At 36.8% G+C, this 15,784-nt stretch overlaps 6 protein-coding genes across 6 annotated transcripts; 2 read left to right on the top strand and 4 right to left on the bottom strand. All coding sequences in view use genetic code 12, as the record gives it.

Annotated features, from left to right (window-relative positions):
• Nucleotides 1-230: 230 nt before the first annotated feature.
• On the bottom strand, nt 231-2,789 carry VTC3 (vacuolar transporter chaperone; the record flags this gene model as incomplete). The annotated part of the gene is made up of 1 exon (XM_036808045.1): nt 231-2,789. One exon carries the CDS (start codon nt 2,787-2,789, stop codon nt 231-233), a length of 2,559 nt encoding a protein of 852 aa, XP_036664821.1.
• A 2,017-nt stretch (nt 2,790-4,806) lies between these two features.
• ULP2 (SUMO protease) lies at nt 4,807-6,291 on the top strand (the record flags this gene model as incomplete). Its single annotated transcript, XM_036808044.1, has 1 exon — nt 4,807-6,291. One exon carries the CDS (start codon nt 4,807-4,809, stop codon nt 6,289-6,291), a length of 1,485 nt encoding a protein of 494 aa, XP_036664820.1.
• A 50-nt stretch (nt 6,292-6,341) lies between these two features.
• CPAR2_801940 (uncharacterized protein) lies at nt 6,342-8,903 on the bottom strand (the record flags this gene model as incomplete). The annotated part of the gene is made up of 1 exon (XM_036808043.1): nt 6,342-8,903. One exon carries the CDS (start codon nt 8,901-8,903, stop codon nt 6,342-6,344), a length of 2,562 nt encoding a protein of 853 aa, XP_036664819.1.
• Nucleotides 8,904-9,684: 781 nt separating this feature from the next.
• On the bottom strand, nt 9,685-10,791 carry CPAR2_801930 (uncharacterized protein; the record flags this gene model as incomplete). Its single annotated transcript, XM_036808042.1, has 1 exon — nt 9,685-10,791. One exon carries the CDS (start codon nt 10,789-10,791, stop codon nt 9,685-9,687), a length of 1,107 nt encoding a protein of 368 aa, XP_036664818.1.
• A 201-nt stretch (nt 10,792-10,992) lies between these two features.
• On the top strand, nt 10,993-14,097 carry SGD1 (Sgd1p; the record flags this gene model as incomplete). Its single annotated transcript, XM_036808041.1, has 1 exon — nt 10,993-14,097. The coding sequence occupies one exon, from the start codon at nt 10,993-10,995 to the stop codon at nt 14,095-14,097; it is 3,105 nt and encodes a 1,034-aa protein (XP_036664817.1).
• A 5-nt stretch (nt 14,098-14,102) lies between these two features.
• Nucleotides 14,103-15,347, bottom strand: CPAR2_801910 (uncharacterized protein; the record flags this gene model as incomplete). The annotated part of the gene is made up of 1 exon (XM_036808040.1): nt 14,103-15,347. One exon carries the CDS (start codon nt 15,345-15,347, stop codon nt 14,103-14,105), a length of 1,245 nt encoding a protein of 414 aa, XP_036664816.1.
• Nucleotides 15,348-15,784: the final 437 nt, after the last annotated feature.

The raw sequence follows: 15,784 nt of genomic DNA, 5'->3' as shown, positions 1-15,784 counted from the left end.
TTCGTTGATGAAAATGAAAAAATTCAAACAGCGTTAGAAAACACCACACACGTTGTAATGGGTTATATGCAGGAATCAACAATAATGAGCCACCAGCCCAAACACACTTCTTGCGACTAACGCCATCACCCTTGTTACTAAGCTACTTCTACTCATCCTGCTTATAATGGAAAGATATCCAATCAAGCTATACAAATACTTAAATGTCACACAACAGCGCCTACATCCCCTTAGCTCACCATTTCAACCATAAATTGATGAATCTTTTTATGCATTGGATTGTTGTCATAAAACTCATTATGCTCATAATCCAATTCAAGACTCTTCCATCCAAACACAAAATTAATAATCAAAGCAATCATCAATCCAAAAGCAATAATCAATGGACCAATTGAATTATCCAAATGTTTATCACTTCTTTCCAAAATGATATTTCTTCGAACAATGAAAATATAGTATCCCCAAAGACAACTAAATACTGTTAACCCGAAATAAAAATAAGCCAAATAGGTACTCAATTGATGGAAATTGGATCTGATGGTTGATGAATAAATGATGAATGTAACTGACATTAATAATGTCGTGACATGCAACCAACGATTAAATGTACGCTCATTGGCAAGCCACACTTTAGGTTCTATCTTGATTGGACCCATGTTCTTAATCCATTGTTCAGGTTTAACCACACCGGCGGGTAGAATGACTTCTTCATCTTCGGAATCAACATCAATCAATTTTGAAAATTGTTGAGGGAACTTGATCAATTTCTTCAAACGATTAGCTTTGGTAATACCAGTTTCATCATCCTCGTCTTCATCTTCATCAAAGTCGGACGATTGATCATCAGTAGTAAAGTTGCCCAGTTGTTGTTGTTGCTGAAGCTTCTTTGGTTTACCTGTTGGAGAAAGATTGCCTTCATCCTCTTCTTCATCGACTGGCGTAATCTTTGAATCGTCAGCTTCTGTTTCTCCGGTCTCTGCCACTGACACGAGCTCATCTTGGTTGTTGCTGTTTCCCTTATACAATAAACTTCCCGAAAATGATGCTGATCGAGGTTGGAAGTTGGAGGTGTTGTTTTTCAAAATCATTGATTTAAACTTTGACAAGTTATCATCATTGCTTAATTGAGTGATTCCATCATTGTTAACTTTTGTAGGAACTTTGGGTAAATCATCATTTATGTCACCTTCCAATTCATTAAACCACATGGGAATGTTATCCAATTTATCATCCTCCAAGTATAATGATGCAACACCATGGATGAACTTGGAGAAATTAGGAATTTCTTTAACTAAGTAGCTACTATTGATCAATTCATTAATCCATTGCAACTTTTTAAAGTTTTTAACTGACGATTTTTTAATCTTGATCTCCATCGTTGAAAATGGGAATTTGTTGTATTCACCTTTTCTCAAAAATTGTTGATTATTTTTAGGGTTATCCAAATCCAATCTATGCCATTGATGGGGATCTCTGATGGGTAAAATTGGATCAAATGAATCTTCTCTGATAAAAGTTAAATTGGAGTCAATAATGATTCTAATCTTGTCATCACCAGGAATCTGAAAAGCTGTTCTCTTGTAAGTAGTTCTCAAAATTGGTTGCAAGTTGTTGTCATCGATAAATTTTAACAATCTCTTGACAGTAGCTTCATCATTGATTTTAACAAACTTTTTGGGAACATCATGGTTTATAACAAATTGATTGATATACTTTTGCCTCAATTCAATCTTGTCATCAACATGGAAATTGGAATTGACATCAAACTCTTTTCTTTCCATGGTGATTTTAGGTTTGTCTGATAACTTCCCAATCCACCTAATTCTCAATGTTGATGAATTATTGAGTTTGGTTAATTTGTGATTGTAAAGGTCGAAATGTTCATTGTCAAAGTACAAACAATTGATGGTTTGATCAGTTTGGGTGACTTTGTTATCTTTACCATTTGCTTCATCTTCGTCATCGTCGTCATCATCATCGTCATCGTCATCATCATCCTTTTTAGAGTTGTAAATCAATACAGGTAAATGTCTCAATATAGTGGTCTTTACCTCCATCAAATTTTCAGGATGAACCCAAAACTTGAAAGATTGAAACTCTCCACTCAATGCCCCATCATTAAAAGATGACAATTTCGATAACGATTGATCGACTTCGTAATTTTCTCTTAAAAATTGAAACAAAGTTCCAATTTTGTACAACAATGGTGAATAATCTTCCGAATGGAATGGTAATTTCTTTAAACGAACATTCAACAATGGTTTAACAGAATAATTGGAGTGCAATCTATCATGTTTCTTGACGATTTTGATAAATCCAGTATAGTTCAAACGTTGAAAATGCTCTAAATTTTGCGCTTCATTCAATAAATGGTCCAATTTCTTAGAAAATGCATCAACATCGAAAGTGTCGGCTACCTCAGTTTGTTGTTGCAAGATATCCAACTCATCATTCAATTCATCAAATTTGTTGTGTTGGAATGTGAATACTTTTTCCAAATTTTCATCCAAGGCACTAACAAAGTTTTGCTCATCTTTATCAGTCCAGTTGTTTTTCAAAATCACCCCTTCTTTGAGCAATTTCTTTAATTGGTTGTAGTTGATGTAAAAGTCTTTCCATGGTGCATAAGTTTCAGTTTCCAATTTGGTACCGAATAACATTTTGGAATCGTGTCCTCCTTGTTGTTGTGGTTGTTTATTTGTGGGGGATACAGTGACCGTAGTTGGCAATGAGGACTGTTGCTTGCTGGTGGCTGATGGTTTGGATTTGGAGTCTTCACTTGATGCCATAATAAGAATATGCTTGTGTGGGATTGAAAGTAAAGGGGGCTATTCAAAAGGAAAAGAACAAAAGATAGATTTAGAAGGGTGAGTCCTCAAAGTGTGAGTTTTCAATGATGGGTAGTGGTAGTTGGCTGGTTAATTGGTAGGATTCTTGTAGTGGAATGATAAATTGTAATTTCAGAAATGAAATAATGTTGTCTTTCGTTTACCTCTTGCTACCGCTGTTTTGTGAAATCTTTTTTACTTTCTCTTTATTGACTTTTTTTAGCCTTTTCTACTTATGGAAAACTTTCTCCCTTTGTAAATGTAGAATACTTTTATTTCTACCTCGTCAATCGTATTGTATGACAGAATGTAGTTGAGCTGAGTCGAATGTGATGCCCCGTTGACTCAAAAGCAATGTCCCTTGCTTTTCTTCGTTCACTTTAATCGAAAGGAAATGAAGATAGTTTTTAATTTTTTTGGCTCGAGCAACGTGGGCGGATACCAATTTATAATAAATATTCGTATTCAAACAATGCAACATTAAATTAATATTGGTAATCTCTCTGTATTATATGCCAATTTATTGATTAAAAGCCTGAGTAAAAGTAGTGGACATAAACAGTCGGTATTGTTTTTTCTGAACACAAACAGGTAGGACAGTTGTTTTTCATTTGATTTGTGTATCTACTGAATGGTACAACTTTATACAAACACACATCATTAATAGCCAACTTCTCAACCACACGAGGTTTAACTTGCATCTAAAGTGACCGAATCAAGCCCTTTGTGAAGGGAGCTTAACCCCTTCTATCTCATTGAACTTTGTTTCAGTGGTTGCGTTGCTCCACAGAGCTTCATGTGTGGAATCGCACACCTTTTTACCTGTGGCATTGTGGGACGCCATTATAGGTTTAAAGACGATCTAATAGGTCTGGTACCAACTTTTGTGATTCGAAGTTTGCCATCTTTGTACTCCATTCGGAATGCATGTCGGTAGTATTCTTTTTTCAAAACAAATCGTTGAATCTGACAAACCCTTCGAAAGAAATGTACGTAAAACCAAGATCCTCATCCAACAACAAATTTGAAAGCGTATCCCTCGTAGAAGAGGATAGATGGAGGGTGTGGTGTGTTTTGGTTGCCTTTTTTTGCAACACACCAAAATTGATGGTCGTGTATTATTGATTAAATGTGTGTTTTGTGTGTAGACATACTTTTTAGTTTTGTGTAAAAATAGTTCTCCATAAATTAAACCCACGTGGGTTATACTTATTTCAAGTTTGCACAATTCTCAATTAAATCGACTTTCAATACAAACTTCTGTATCAGATGAATCAATATGATGGTAGCTTACCGTCATTTATTCGTCAAGGAACTGGGTATAGTACATATAAAAACTTTGGAATGAGTGAGTGAAATACAACTATCCTCCTTGAAGAGTCCTTTTTCACATTTATATGTACAGGCTAATGCGTCAAATTTTACAGAAATAACCCGAAGACTTTGCTACTCAGGCTCTCATGATGGATTGGACATACTTGTAGAAAGTAGTTATCACATTCGTGATATACAACTGTCGACTAGTTGACGTTGATAATGGTACCATTGTAGCTGTTCATGAAACAGAAAAGGAGAGTTGAATCCAGGTAATTTCAAAGCAGTGAAGCTGAAGCCTATATCACTTGGTCTAAAGTTTTTTTACCATTATTCCCCTTCTTACCAAATTGTTGCAAAAAGGGGAAGGAGGCAATGAATTTTGTGCTATTTTCCAACTTGAAAAATTGTTACTCTTCAGTTGAACCTTATTCAGTAAACTGACAAAGTTGGTCCAAAAAACAGCAAGTAGCAAACTCGGTGGTAGTCTGTATTTCAGTACAGTCTCAACTTCTCACATGAGAATCAATTCTTTAGCTTTGTTGTATTCAATTGGTTGTCTTTTGAAGCGCAATTGTGTCCCTTCTCATCATCCTGTGAGTGAGAGAGAAAAAAAATTGGTTCAACCACATATCATTGTCGGAAGCAACCTCTCTTACGCCAAATGTTTGATAATCCTATACTTGATCACGAACGAATATACATTCAAGATGACCTATCATACAATTTTGTGAATCCTGAAAAGAGCAAAAAAATAGACGATGCGTTGGGTGGTCACTTTTGGTCTATCATTAGCAAGATGCTTCAGAAGATTACATCATTTGTACTATCTTACTTGAAAAAACCTCCATATATCGAATCACCCAAGCAAGAAGAGATTGCAGATGAACCTGTTGCTAGTAAAGACTCCGATATTGAAATATTAGAAGAGGTAACCGTACCACACAAGTATCCCATCACTAATGACTATCATCTTATCTACAATCGTCGAGAACAATCCTGTCAAAACAGTATATTGGAGGAAAGCCTTCGAGAATACGTGGAAAATAGCACCACAACATCACATGACACTACTGGTCAGATACTACGAGACCTGGCATTGAAGAACTCGAGACCTAATAGACTAGGAAACACTCAACAGAATGGCCAAAATTTTAGCATGAACTTATCAACTACATCCCCATTACACTCCACCCCAACCAAAAGAGCCAATGATCAACCGAAACCATCAATTATACAGCAAGCCACGTCTACGGTTACTCCTAATCATGATCACTTCTTTGATATCAAACCCAAAACCAATTACCAACAATCAATCTTGAACTTTTACACTCCACCTAAACCAATTTCAATCACTTCATATTCAATAATTGATGATTTGATTACCAATTTTAAAATCGATCGTATTTCTGAGACCTACAAGAAAGCTCAATTCAAAACTCAAGAATTAATAACAGCAAAAAGGCTAGCTGCTAAAGCTAAAATTAAACCATTAGATGATTCTCAATTAGCGAAGGTAAATCAAGCATGGCAATCCAATCCTCGAACAGTGTGCACTACTGAATACAGCATTGATATAACTTACGCTGACTTACAAACTTTAAAAGACGGACATTGGCTAAATGATAATGTAATTGATTTTTATCACAATTTAATCATGAAACAGAATCCGAAAATTTTTATTTGGACAACTCATTTCTATTCAAATCTAGCATCAAGAGGATATAGTGGGGTGGCAAGATGGGCCAAACGGAAAAAAATTAATTTATTCACCAAGGATAAAGTTATCGTTCCTGTGAATATCAGCAATACGCATTGGGCATTGGCATTAATAGATAACTTGCAAAAAACAATAACTTACTATGATTCGTTGGATTTTAATCAATCGGGTAATCCTGAAGCAGTTGAAAATTTACAAATGTATATGGATAATGAAGCTCAACGATTAGGACACAATGCCATCAAGTACAAGTTAATTCCGTACATTGATGCACCACAACAAAAGAATGGATCTGATTGTGGGGTATTTACTTGTACTGCTGCTCGGTATTTGGCTCAAGATCATCTGTTTAATTATTCTCAAAACGATATGAAGGTGATTAGACGACGCATGGTTTACGAAATTATGAATAACCAATTACTAAGATAGCATTTTTAGTAATAGTATGTACAGAATTATTCGACAAGCCACTTTATTCCCTAAAAGATTCCCAAAAAGGAATGAGATTTAGCATCGCCTTGATATGCAGCAATATCAGCAATTTCCTTTTCATAATCAACTATCTTCTTATTCGAGCCTTCAATCTTTTTCGATAAGTAATCAATACGACCATCCAATTTATTGTTGATTTTGTAAATACCACTCAATTCAGATTCAAATTTTTGGATCTTGGTCACTTCCAAATTAATCAAATTGGTTAAGTAATCAGTCTCATACAACTTCCAAATTCTCAAATCGCCAATTATATTTTCAAATGCCGCTTTGAATAATGGCCTACCAGTAGTGATCTTATTCAATACTCCCTTATCCCTCTTTAATGAAATCAAATCAAATTTCTCTAATGTTGTTAATGTATCCATTGTTTCTTTTGATGATTTGAACAAGGGCAGTTTGATCAAATCGTTATAAGTAACAGATTCTTTCTTCAGTAAAAGCTTCATAATGAGCCAAACTTGAGCAGAATTCCAGTTGTTGTCACCTTTATCGATCCTTTGATTACTCAAAAAGAATGTAGTGATTAATTCCGCAGCTTGAGTAATCATTTCCGTTACTGCACTTTCGGGATCTTCACCTGATTTGACTCGACGTATAAATGCTTGCAAATCCAACATCCTTCCTCCTAGTGGTTCCAAACAATCACTCAATACAACACTATCTTTGACGTTCAAAACATCACATACGTATTGTTTTGAACTCATCATTGATGCATCACTCAAGGAGATATCTTTAAACACTTGATTAGGCAATGCTTCATTTAAATGTTGTAATGAGCCAACATCGGCAGTGAGAAAGATAACATGTGCAACGTTGTTTTGGATCAATCCCGATGCCCACTCGGCAATCAACGGGTAAATAAAATCATTCAGATGAACATCAGCTCGCCTGGCAAATTTGTTGACCACAATGATTGGTTTTGATTCCGGGTGCTGTGATAGGAAATCCTCTTGTCTTAGAATCTCAATCTTTTCATCATCCTTCAACTTCTTGTTCCTACGTTCAATACTTTTAACATACTTTTGATAATCGGTTTCACAAATATGTCTAATAGATTGAGTAGCCAACGAAAACATGTTCTTAATCTGGGTCTCTTTGCTTTCACTCAATCCTGACTTTTGTCCCGTTAACCCTTGAACCGCCAAATCAACAAATTGTGAAATTGAGTTCGTCCACGTAAAGACAGGGAAATATCCCAATTGTGAAGCTGTACTTCCAATCAAGCTGTTTTCTGATCTTGCTTTACTCAATTTATCACATTCAATCACCAAGATCTTGTTATTCAATCGATCATCTGAGCCCAACGTATGATCCAAAACAAATTCCTCTTTACCTGAACCTTGTGGTCCCTTGACAATGATAAAACTATTCAAGTTTTCTAAAATCCATAATTTCAATTGTTTTGACTTTTCAAGTCTTTCCTTCCAAAACATATTGCTTTCCTTTTTAATCTCATCTATGGATTGAGTATCCAGTGAAACGTCATCATTTGTTCCAACTACTTCATGAAGTTGCGTGTCTATGTAATCATAGCTGTTAGACACTAAATTGGCAAGTGACTTGTAAGGGATGTAAAGTAATTGGAAAAGTTTATTTTGTTTAAAGTGATCAAATGTGTGTCTGCTATGAGTTATCTTGTATTCAATAAACCATTCTCTGATTGGATCAAAAACCATTACTGCAAGCCCAGCCAAGAGAGCTAATATAATCGGGATTGAAATCTTGGTATGGTTTGAAACAAAATCAACCAAGTAGTTTTTCCTCTTTATAGGACTAAATTGAATATGAATAGTAGTTTTACCATTATTCAACTGCATCCCTGTGATACAATGCTTGGCACAAGTCGCGGCTCGAATATGGTGAAACAACACTGATGACTCGGCCGGATCAGCTTTAATATCATCAATCAATCCATACCTTCTGAACAAAACATACAATTCTTCCTCGGTCAAGGGATCACCTTCAAATTTGATTGCTAATTTGGGACTTGGAAACCGTTTCAAATCCTCTATCCAAGGAACACCCTTGACACTATAAACTTTTGGAGCCCTATCAGTCAAGTAGTCAAACACTCGACTAATGGCATTCTCGTTTTCCTTTTCATTCTTGGCAACATTATTTCTGATTCGATCAATAAAATGTCTTGCTGTTTCATCTTGTGGGAATTGATACTTCACAAATGCCCCCGAATCCCTGGCCAATGCTACTACCTCCGTCAAAGTCGACCCTTGAGGTAAAGGGGATGAAAGGTTCTCCACTTTCTTCTTGACTTGTTCATCAGAATATCGTGGGGCAAACAATGCAAGTCGTGATAAATACGATTTGATGAAATTTCGAGACGTGGCAAATGAATAGTATAACAATACTTCATTACTTCTTTTATCAATGACACCAGTTGCTGAAACCGAATTGTCAGCTTCTGTGGAATCTGATTGCTTTTTTAAATCCTCTATATCAGTGGCGTAGAATCTGTGTGCTTGCAACAACCTTGGTACCCGCCTGATTCCCAGATTTCTCAATGCCCCGAGTCTAGCGATAGAAGGCATTGTGTAAGGTAGCAAGTTCAATTGGGTTCTTCTTCTGATAATTCTTGGTGGCTGAATATTTTCAAACTTGCTCAAGGATTGAATTCCAACAAAATCAAATGACCAAAAAGGGGGTTGCCTGTGCTACCATTTCTATTAGTTGCAAACATCGACTCATTGAATTCGTCGGTCAGCCACATACATGTAAGGTTATATTACGTTAATATTAACAGCGAGAAGGTTCAAGAAAACTCATCATGGTCTGTCGATGGCATCACTAGGGCTAAACTTACAGGCAAACATTGGATGAAACAAAGTCCCAATTTTACAAAGCTTCACTTACGAAGAATGTCTCAAACTGTCTTTTAATAATATATATTAGTCAATCTCTACTCCTTAAAATGCTATACTCTATGAGGAGTAGTTATTAGTTTGAAGTTCAATTTTGGCCTCGCTTTGAACCCGTGTACCACTATGATACAAGGGTCTTCGAAGAGGCCTGTTGAGAAATAGTAGAGTCTGTGTCGACGTTAAATTATCCCAAAGTGAGAATGTATATGTATATATATATTGATCAATACATATCTATGGAGATCCCCAGGCTAACTCAATGGGTCACTTTCCAAAAGAAAGAAAGATGAGTATATGTGAAGATGACGATAAAAAAATTTTTTCAGTTGAATATTTCACCAAGGAATATCGCACAAATTATACAACTCATAATTATCAAAATCGGTGAAAAACTTGAACTCAAATCCAATATTAAACTATATGTATATACATATATATATATATACTTGGTCTAGTCAAGTGCCAAACTTGGTATGGTCCCCGTTGCTGGTGTGGATATAATTCTATAAAAATCAGACGTTTTCAACGCTCTGACAGGTAAATTATCATTCTCATCTCGACTCAATTTGCCACTTTTGTAATTGTAATTTTCTTTGATATATTCTCGTACTGGTAACAAAGCTGCCTCTCTGCACAACTCCCTTAAATCGGACCCACTATATCCTCTGGTCCTCTCTACTATCAGCTCCAAATTGAACTCTTGCTCATCGACTTTAGCGTCTTTCAATATTTTTGCCAAAATAGATCGTCTTTGTGAGGCATCTGGCTTACCTATAGCAAATGTCTTTGGCATTCTCCTTAAAAACGCTTCATCAATATCAGTTTTCCTATTGGTTGCTCCCAAGACCATTATCTGTCCATTGGATTTTAAACCATCCCATAGGGTCATAAACTCGGCTTTCAACATTGCACTAACTTCATGATCACTCGACGACCTATCCCTTAAAAATGAATCTATCTCGTCAATGAAAATAATACATGGTTGCAACTTATTAGCTAATGAAAAGATTGCATCCACTATTTTATTTGACTCTCCATACCATTTGTCCATCACAGTTGACATTCTAATCGATAAAAAGAATGCGCCACTTTCCTTTGCAATTGCCTTGGCAAGCATAGTCTTCCCACATCCTGGCGGACCATAAAAAAGTACACCTTTAGGAGACTTGATCAAATTCAGATGGACTGCAAATAGTTCAGGATCGGTTAAAGGTAACATCACTGCTTCTCTCAACTCGTCAATGGTGTCTTGTAACCCACCAATATCTTCAAATGAAACAGAGATTTCGTCTGGTGTCACGAGTGAGCTCAACAACGTTTTCTCATACTGATTGAGTGAAATATTCTTTAAATGTGGATTGCTGTTTTGTATCTTTTTTAATATTCCTTTGCCCTTCTTGTCGGATTCTTTATTCTTGATGCTCTTGTCCAAATATTCATTTATTATGGCATTTAACAAATAGTACACAGATAAACTAGCTCCAGTTAGCAATAACAAATCACTAACGAGTTTAACATTTACCTTGAGCTTGCTCAAGTCGAATTTTAAATTAAACATAGCTAGAACTGGATTGTCTTTCTTGAATGAAGACAAAGTTGGATAACTTTGTTGGAGGAAAAATCACAATCAGACAAATGCAAAACCTAGTACTGCTACCAGGTTTGATAGTTCCCTTTTTTTTTTTCTATCTGTGGGAGATGATCATTTGAAGTATTATCTTCACCACTATACATTTAGTACCTATTACTAGTTTAAGATATGGCAAAATTTAAGAGTGGGGATGAATCGTCCGCCATAAAACTACCGAACCAAATACTAGACCAAATCAACGATAAACAAGCCAGAGGTGAGTATGATTCAAGTGATGCCAGATATGGTACTCAAAGCAGTTCCAGCTCCAAGAAGAGAAAGTCAAATAAGGTATTATCTCGAAAAGAGAAGAGAAAGCAGGAACGAGCTTTGAAGAAACAGAAACAGAAACCAAATGGGAAAGGAACAGCTTCATCGTCCAAAACTTCACATATCAAGCTGCAAAATGGTCACACCTCGAAACGCAATGGAAGTAGAAGTTCAAGTAATCATCTGGACGATGTCATGGAAAAGTTGAAGAAACTCAAAGAAACAAAAAACAATAAAGTGGTACGAGTTATAAAGGCAGATGATTTGGACGATGATTCGATGTCTGATATTTCTGGCCTGGAGGATTTTGAGGATGAGAAAGATAGTATTAATCCATTAGAAGCATTGCGTCTTTTAAAAGAAAAGAAAAACAAGGGCTCAAAGCAAGAAAGTGAAGTACGAATTGTGAAGGAAGACGATCTCGAAGATGACGATTTTCTGAGTGACGATGGGTTAAATGAGAGCGAGAACGAAAAGGATCCCATGGAGGCTTTACGACGATTGAAGGAGAAGAAATCAAATGGTGCAGCAAACAGTAGTGGAGGCATCAGGATTGTCAAAGAGGACGACTTGAATGATGATTCATATGATGAAGACGACTCTTGTTTGTCAGATAATAGCTCGGAGTTTGGAGGTTTCGAGGATGACGAATTTGATGAAGAAACAAACGAAGCTAGAAAAAGCAAAAAGAGCAGAGTAACGCCAATTGATGATACCGTCACTCAAAAAGATGATGAAGAGATTGAATATTATGCAAAAAAGCTTGGCTTGAAGCATGGCAAAAACTCAAAATTGAGTAAAACTGACGATAATGATGTGATAGGAGGTCTTTTGGATGGGTTGGATTTAGATTTTTCCGACAGTGTAGATAGTGCAGAAGAGGTTTCAGCAGAGGATGATGATGAAAGCTCTGACCATGCTCAACACAAAGTCAAAGAGGGCACTAATTATGCACGTCCGCCAAGCTCCAGAGAATTCGAAAATGACGAGGATGACCTCGAGTATTACGCCAAAAAATTGGGAATCAAGAAAACCGATAATTTGCCTGATGCCGACGATGATGATTTAAACCATTTGTTAGATGGGTTGGACTTTATCAGCGAAGAAGGAGCTGAAGTGGGTACTGAAGAACTGGAGGACGAATTTGAAGATGATGAACTGGATGGATACACCGACGAAGAAGAGAGAGTGAGGGAGAATCCTTATATTGCTCCCGGTACTGACGAAGAGACTCGACCGGATGAATCCACGTTTGAACAAAGGTATATACCACCGGCATTACGTCGTAAAATGGCTTTGGAGGCACAAGATGCTAATTCTGAAGAGATTACCAATTTGCGTAAGGCAATAAAGGGTCCCATGAATAAGCTCTCCGAAGCTAATATATCCTCTATTGTCAATGATATTCAAAATGTATACATGTCTCATCCAAGGCAAGTGGTGAATGAGCAACTCACCAATATCGTAATAGATGGTGTTGTTCAGCAAGGTCGGTTGTTGGACACATTTGTGTATCTCCATGCATGTCTCGTTGCCGCAGTTTATAGACTACAAGGTGTTGAATTTGGTGCTCACTTTATTCAAACATTGGTTGAAAGGTTCCAACAATACAACAGGGAGAGTAGCAAGAAAACTGAAGCTTCAAATTTGATAATATTGTTGTCTTCAGTGTATTTGTTTCACTTATTATCTTCCAAGGTGTTGTACGACATTGTGAGAGAACTCATCATGAATCTTGATGAAAACAATGCAGACTTGTTGTTGCGCTTGATTAGAAGTTCTGGAAACCAGATGCGTACTGATGATCCTTCTTCGTTGAAAGACATTATTATCTTGTTGAATGAAAAATATGCAAAGTTACTGCCAGACCTCAAAACTTCAAGAATCCAATTCTTGATTGATACAATATCCACGTTGAAGAATAACAAGATGAAGGTGTTAAATGAGGGGAACCATCAATTATCAATCAGACTTAAAAAGTTCCTAAGTGGTATCAACAACAACAAAGGTGGAGATCCAATACAAGTGTCATTGGACGATATACAAAATGTTGAAAGTAGAGGAAAATGGTGGTTGGTTGGATCAGCATGGAAGGGAAATGAAGCCATAGAGAAACCAAGCACTGACGTCAATGAACTCGAAATCAATGACGTACTTGATGCGGCTGAGCCTAATTGGTTGGAGTTAGCGAAAGCGCAAAGAATGAATACTGATATTCGAAGAGCTGTGTTTATATCTATTATGTCAGCTACTGATTTCGTCGATGCGAGGACAAAATTGGACAAATTGTCATTGAAAAGAGCACAAGAGAGAGAAATCCCCAAAGTTTTGATTCATTGCACCACCATTGAACCTTCGTGGAATCCTTACTATGCTGTGTTGGCGAATAACTTATGTGACTCGCATTCGTTCCGAAAGACGTTTCAATTCATGTTGTGGGACTTAATCAAGGAGTTGGATGGTAACGACATTGACGGTGAAGAAGAAGGGGCTAATGTTTTAGGAATCAATGACGGTGACGAAGAAACAAAGTTGAAAAAGATTTTGAATCTTGGAAGATTCTATGGATTTCTCATGGCGGAAGACTCATTGCCATTGCATTCATTAAAGGCAGTCAATTTTTTGACATCGTCACCTGACACAGGTTTGTTCATCGAGGTATTATTAATGACCTTTTTGGATCAGATTGGGAAAAAATCAAGAAAGAATCAACTTGGAGCAGGAATGGCAATTGACAAGGCCAGTAACAATGATCATCTCTTTGATGATAAATTGCTCGTGGAGCGTGTGATCAAAGCCAAAGATCAAATTACGTTACTTAGGGGGTTGCAATACTTTTTGCAAGAAAAGGTAAAATTTAGTGATCTCATCACCAAGGAGAAACAAAGAGTGAGAGTAGATTGGGGAGTAGATGCAATGTTTGATGTTATCGACGAGTTACTAAAAGAAGCTGATGGATATTGAAAGCCCTATGTACATAAATTTCTTTTCAATATAGCAACGGATTCAACATGTTTTGTTTGCGGGAAAAAGTCAAAGCCGACAACATCCTCAACTCTATACTTTTGGTTCTCACCTTGCAATTTTTCAAAAACGGCCAAGTCTCGAGCTTGCGTGAATACGTTGCAACTAACATAAACAATCATATCTGGTTCAAATTCCAAAAGTTGTTTCAAAAACATTTCATCTGAACCCTTTCTTGAAGGATCAACAATTACCACGCTTCCACTGCCTTTAATGCCACTTTTTTTGAATTCCTCGTTACCAAATATGTTTGAGGCATCTCCTAAAATAAACTTTGTTCGTTCCGGGTAAAGCCCATTTAGCTTCATATTATGGTTTGCATATTTGATACTTGACTCACTGATTTCAATCCCAAATACATTCAATTTCTCATGAAAGTTGGACAAGGCAATACCAAAGAAACCGACACCACAATATGTGTCAACCACATTTTCGACAGGAGATGTCAACTGTTTCATATGGTAACGTATATAATCCAAAACCGAGGGCAATACTGAGTTGTTATTTTGGAAAAAACAATTGGAATCAAATTGATATATGAAATCCTCAATCTTTTCAGTAGTGACTTTTGACTGCCCTTCTAATGCTGTCTCATAAAACTCTCCAGTATTGTGGTCAACTCGCATACTCTGTCTCAATGTAAGTTGCTTCATTGGTGGGCCCCGAAGGTACTTACTTCTTGCTTGTTGTAGTTTATCATTGATTTCAACAGTGGCAATGGGACAACTTTCAACATCAATTTTCCCTCTGTTATTTACATGTTGAAACCCCAACTTTGTACATTTTCCATCTCGTACTTCAAAGTGTGGCGTAAGCTTCGTTCTATATGAATACTGAAGTGGTGAAGGATTGACAATCCCCAACTCGCGTTCGATTTTCAAATTTGGGTAGAATAACAGATACGCCCTTTTGATTACATTTTGTTTGAACAACAATTGCTCAGGGTAAGATAGCATTTGTAGCTGACATCCATTACATTCCTGAAAGTGTTTACATAGTATCATGCGGTCATTCCTCTTGCTCTCTCGCAGACCCTTGTTCAATACTTCAATCAATTCCGCTTCTGCATAGAATTCATGGTGCATTTTGAGCAATATCTTGACTTTGTCGCCGACTGTCGTTTTCGGAATTATCAACACTGTGTATTTGCCAAGCACATTTTCGGAGTCGGCATACTCGGATGCGTACATTGACTTGGGTATAATCGCAATTCCCTCCCCAGTGTGTATGGTTCCCCTTATTTTCACACTCGGTACGATATGGTCTCGCCGTTGGAAAGGTAAAAAAGCTTTCACAACTTCATATGGATTATGAATGTCGGCATCGGTGATGTTAGTGTGTGTTTTGTTGGAGTAGTCTTTGAGGAATTGGCGAATCTCGAGAAATGTGACGTTACTGGGATGAGTTGGATCAGCCAAATCCTTCCTCCGCTTGGTTTTCTTAAAGTATTTAAGCAACGAGGAAACTTTTGCTTGTTTCTTCGGAGCCGAGCTACTCGAATATGACCTATGTATAGTCCATAGTAGTAAAGATGTTGGTCGTATTCTTGCAAACATAAGATGCTGCGATAAAAAGCTTCAGGTTTTGACATATTTTTTGAAGCGATGCTCGTTTTGCAACATATTGT

The sequence above is a fragment of the Candida parapsilosis genome, contig 005807 (genome assembly GCF_000182765.1).
Source record: "Candida parapsilosis strain CDC317 annotated contig 005807".
Lineage (NCBI taxonomy): Eukaryota > Fungi > Ascomycota > Pichiomycetes > Serinales > Debaryomycetaceae > Lodderomyces > Lodderomyces parapsilosis.
Note: the sequence above shows the minus strand (reverse complement) of the source record. Positions and strands in the feature narration are given on the sequence as shown.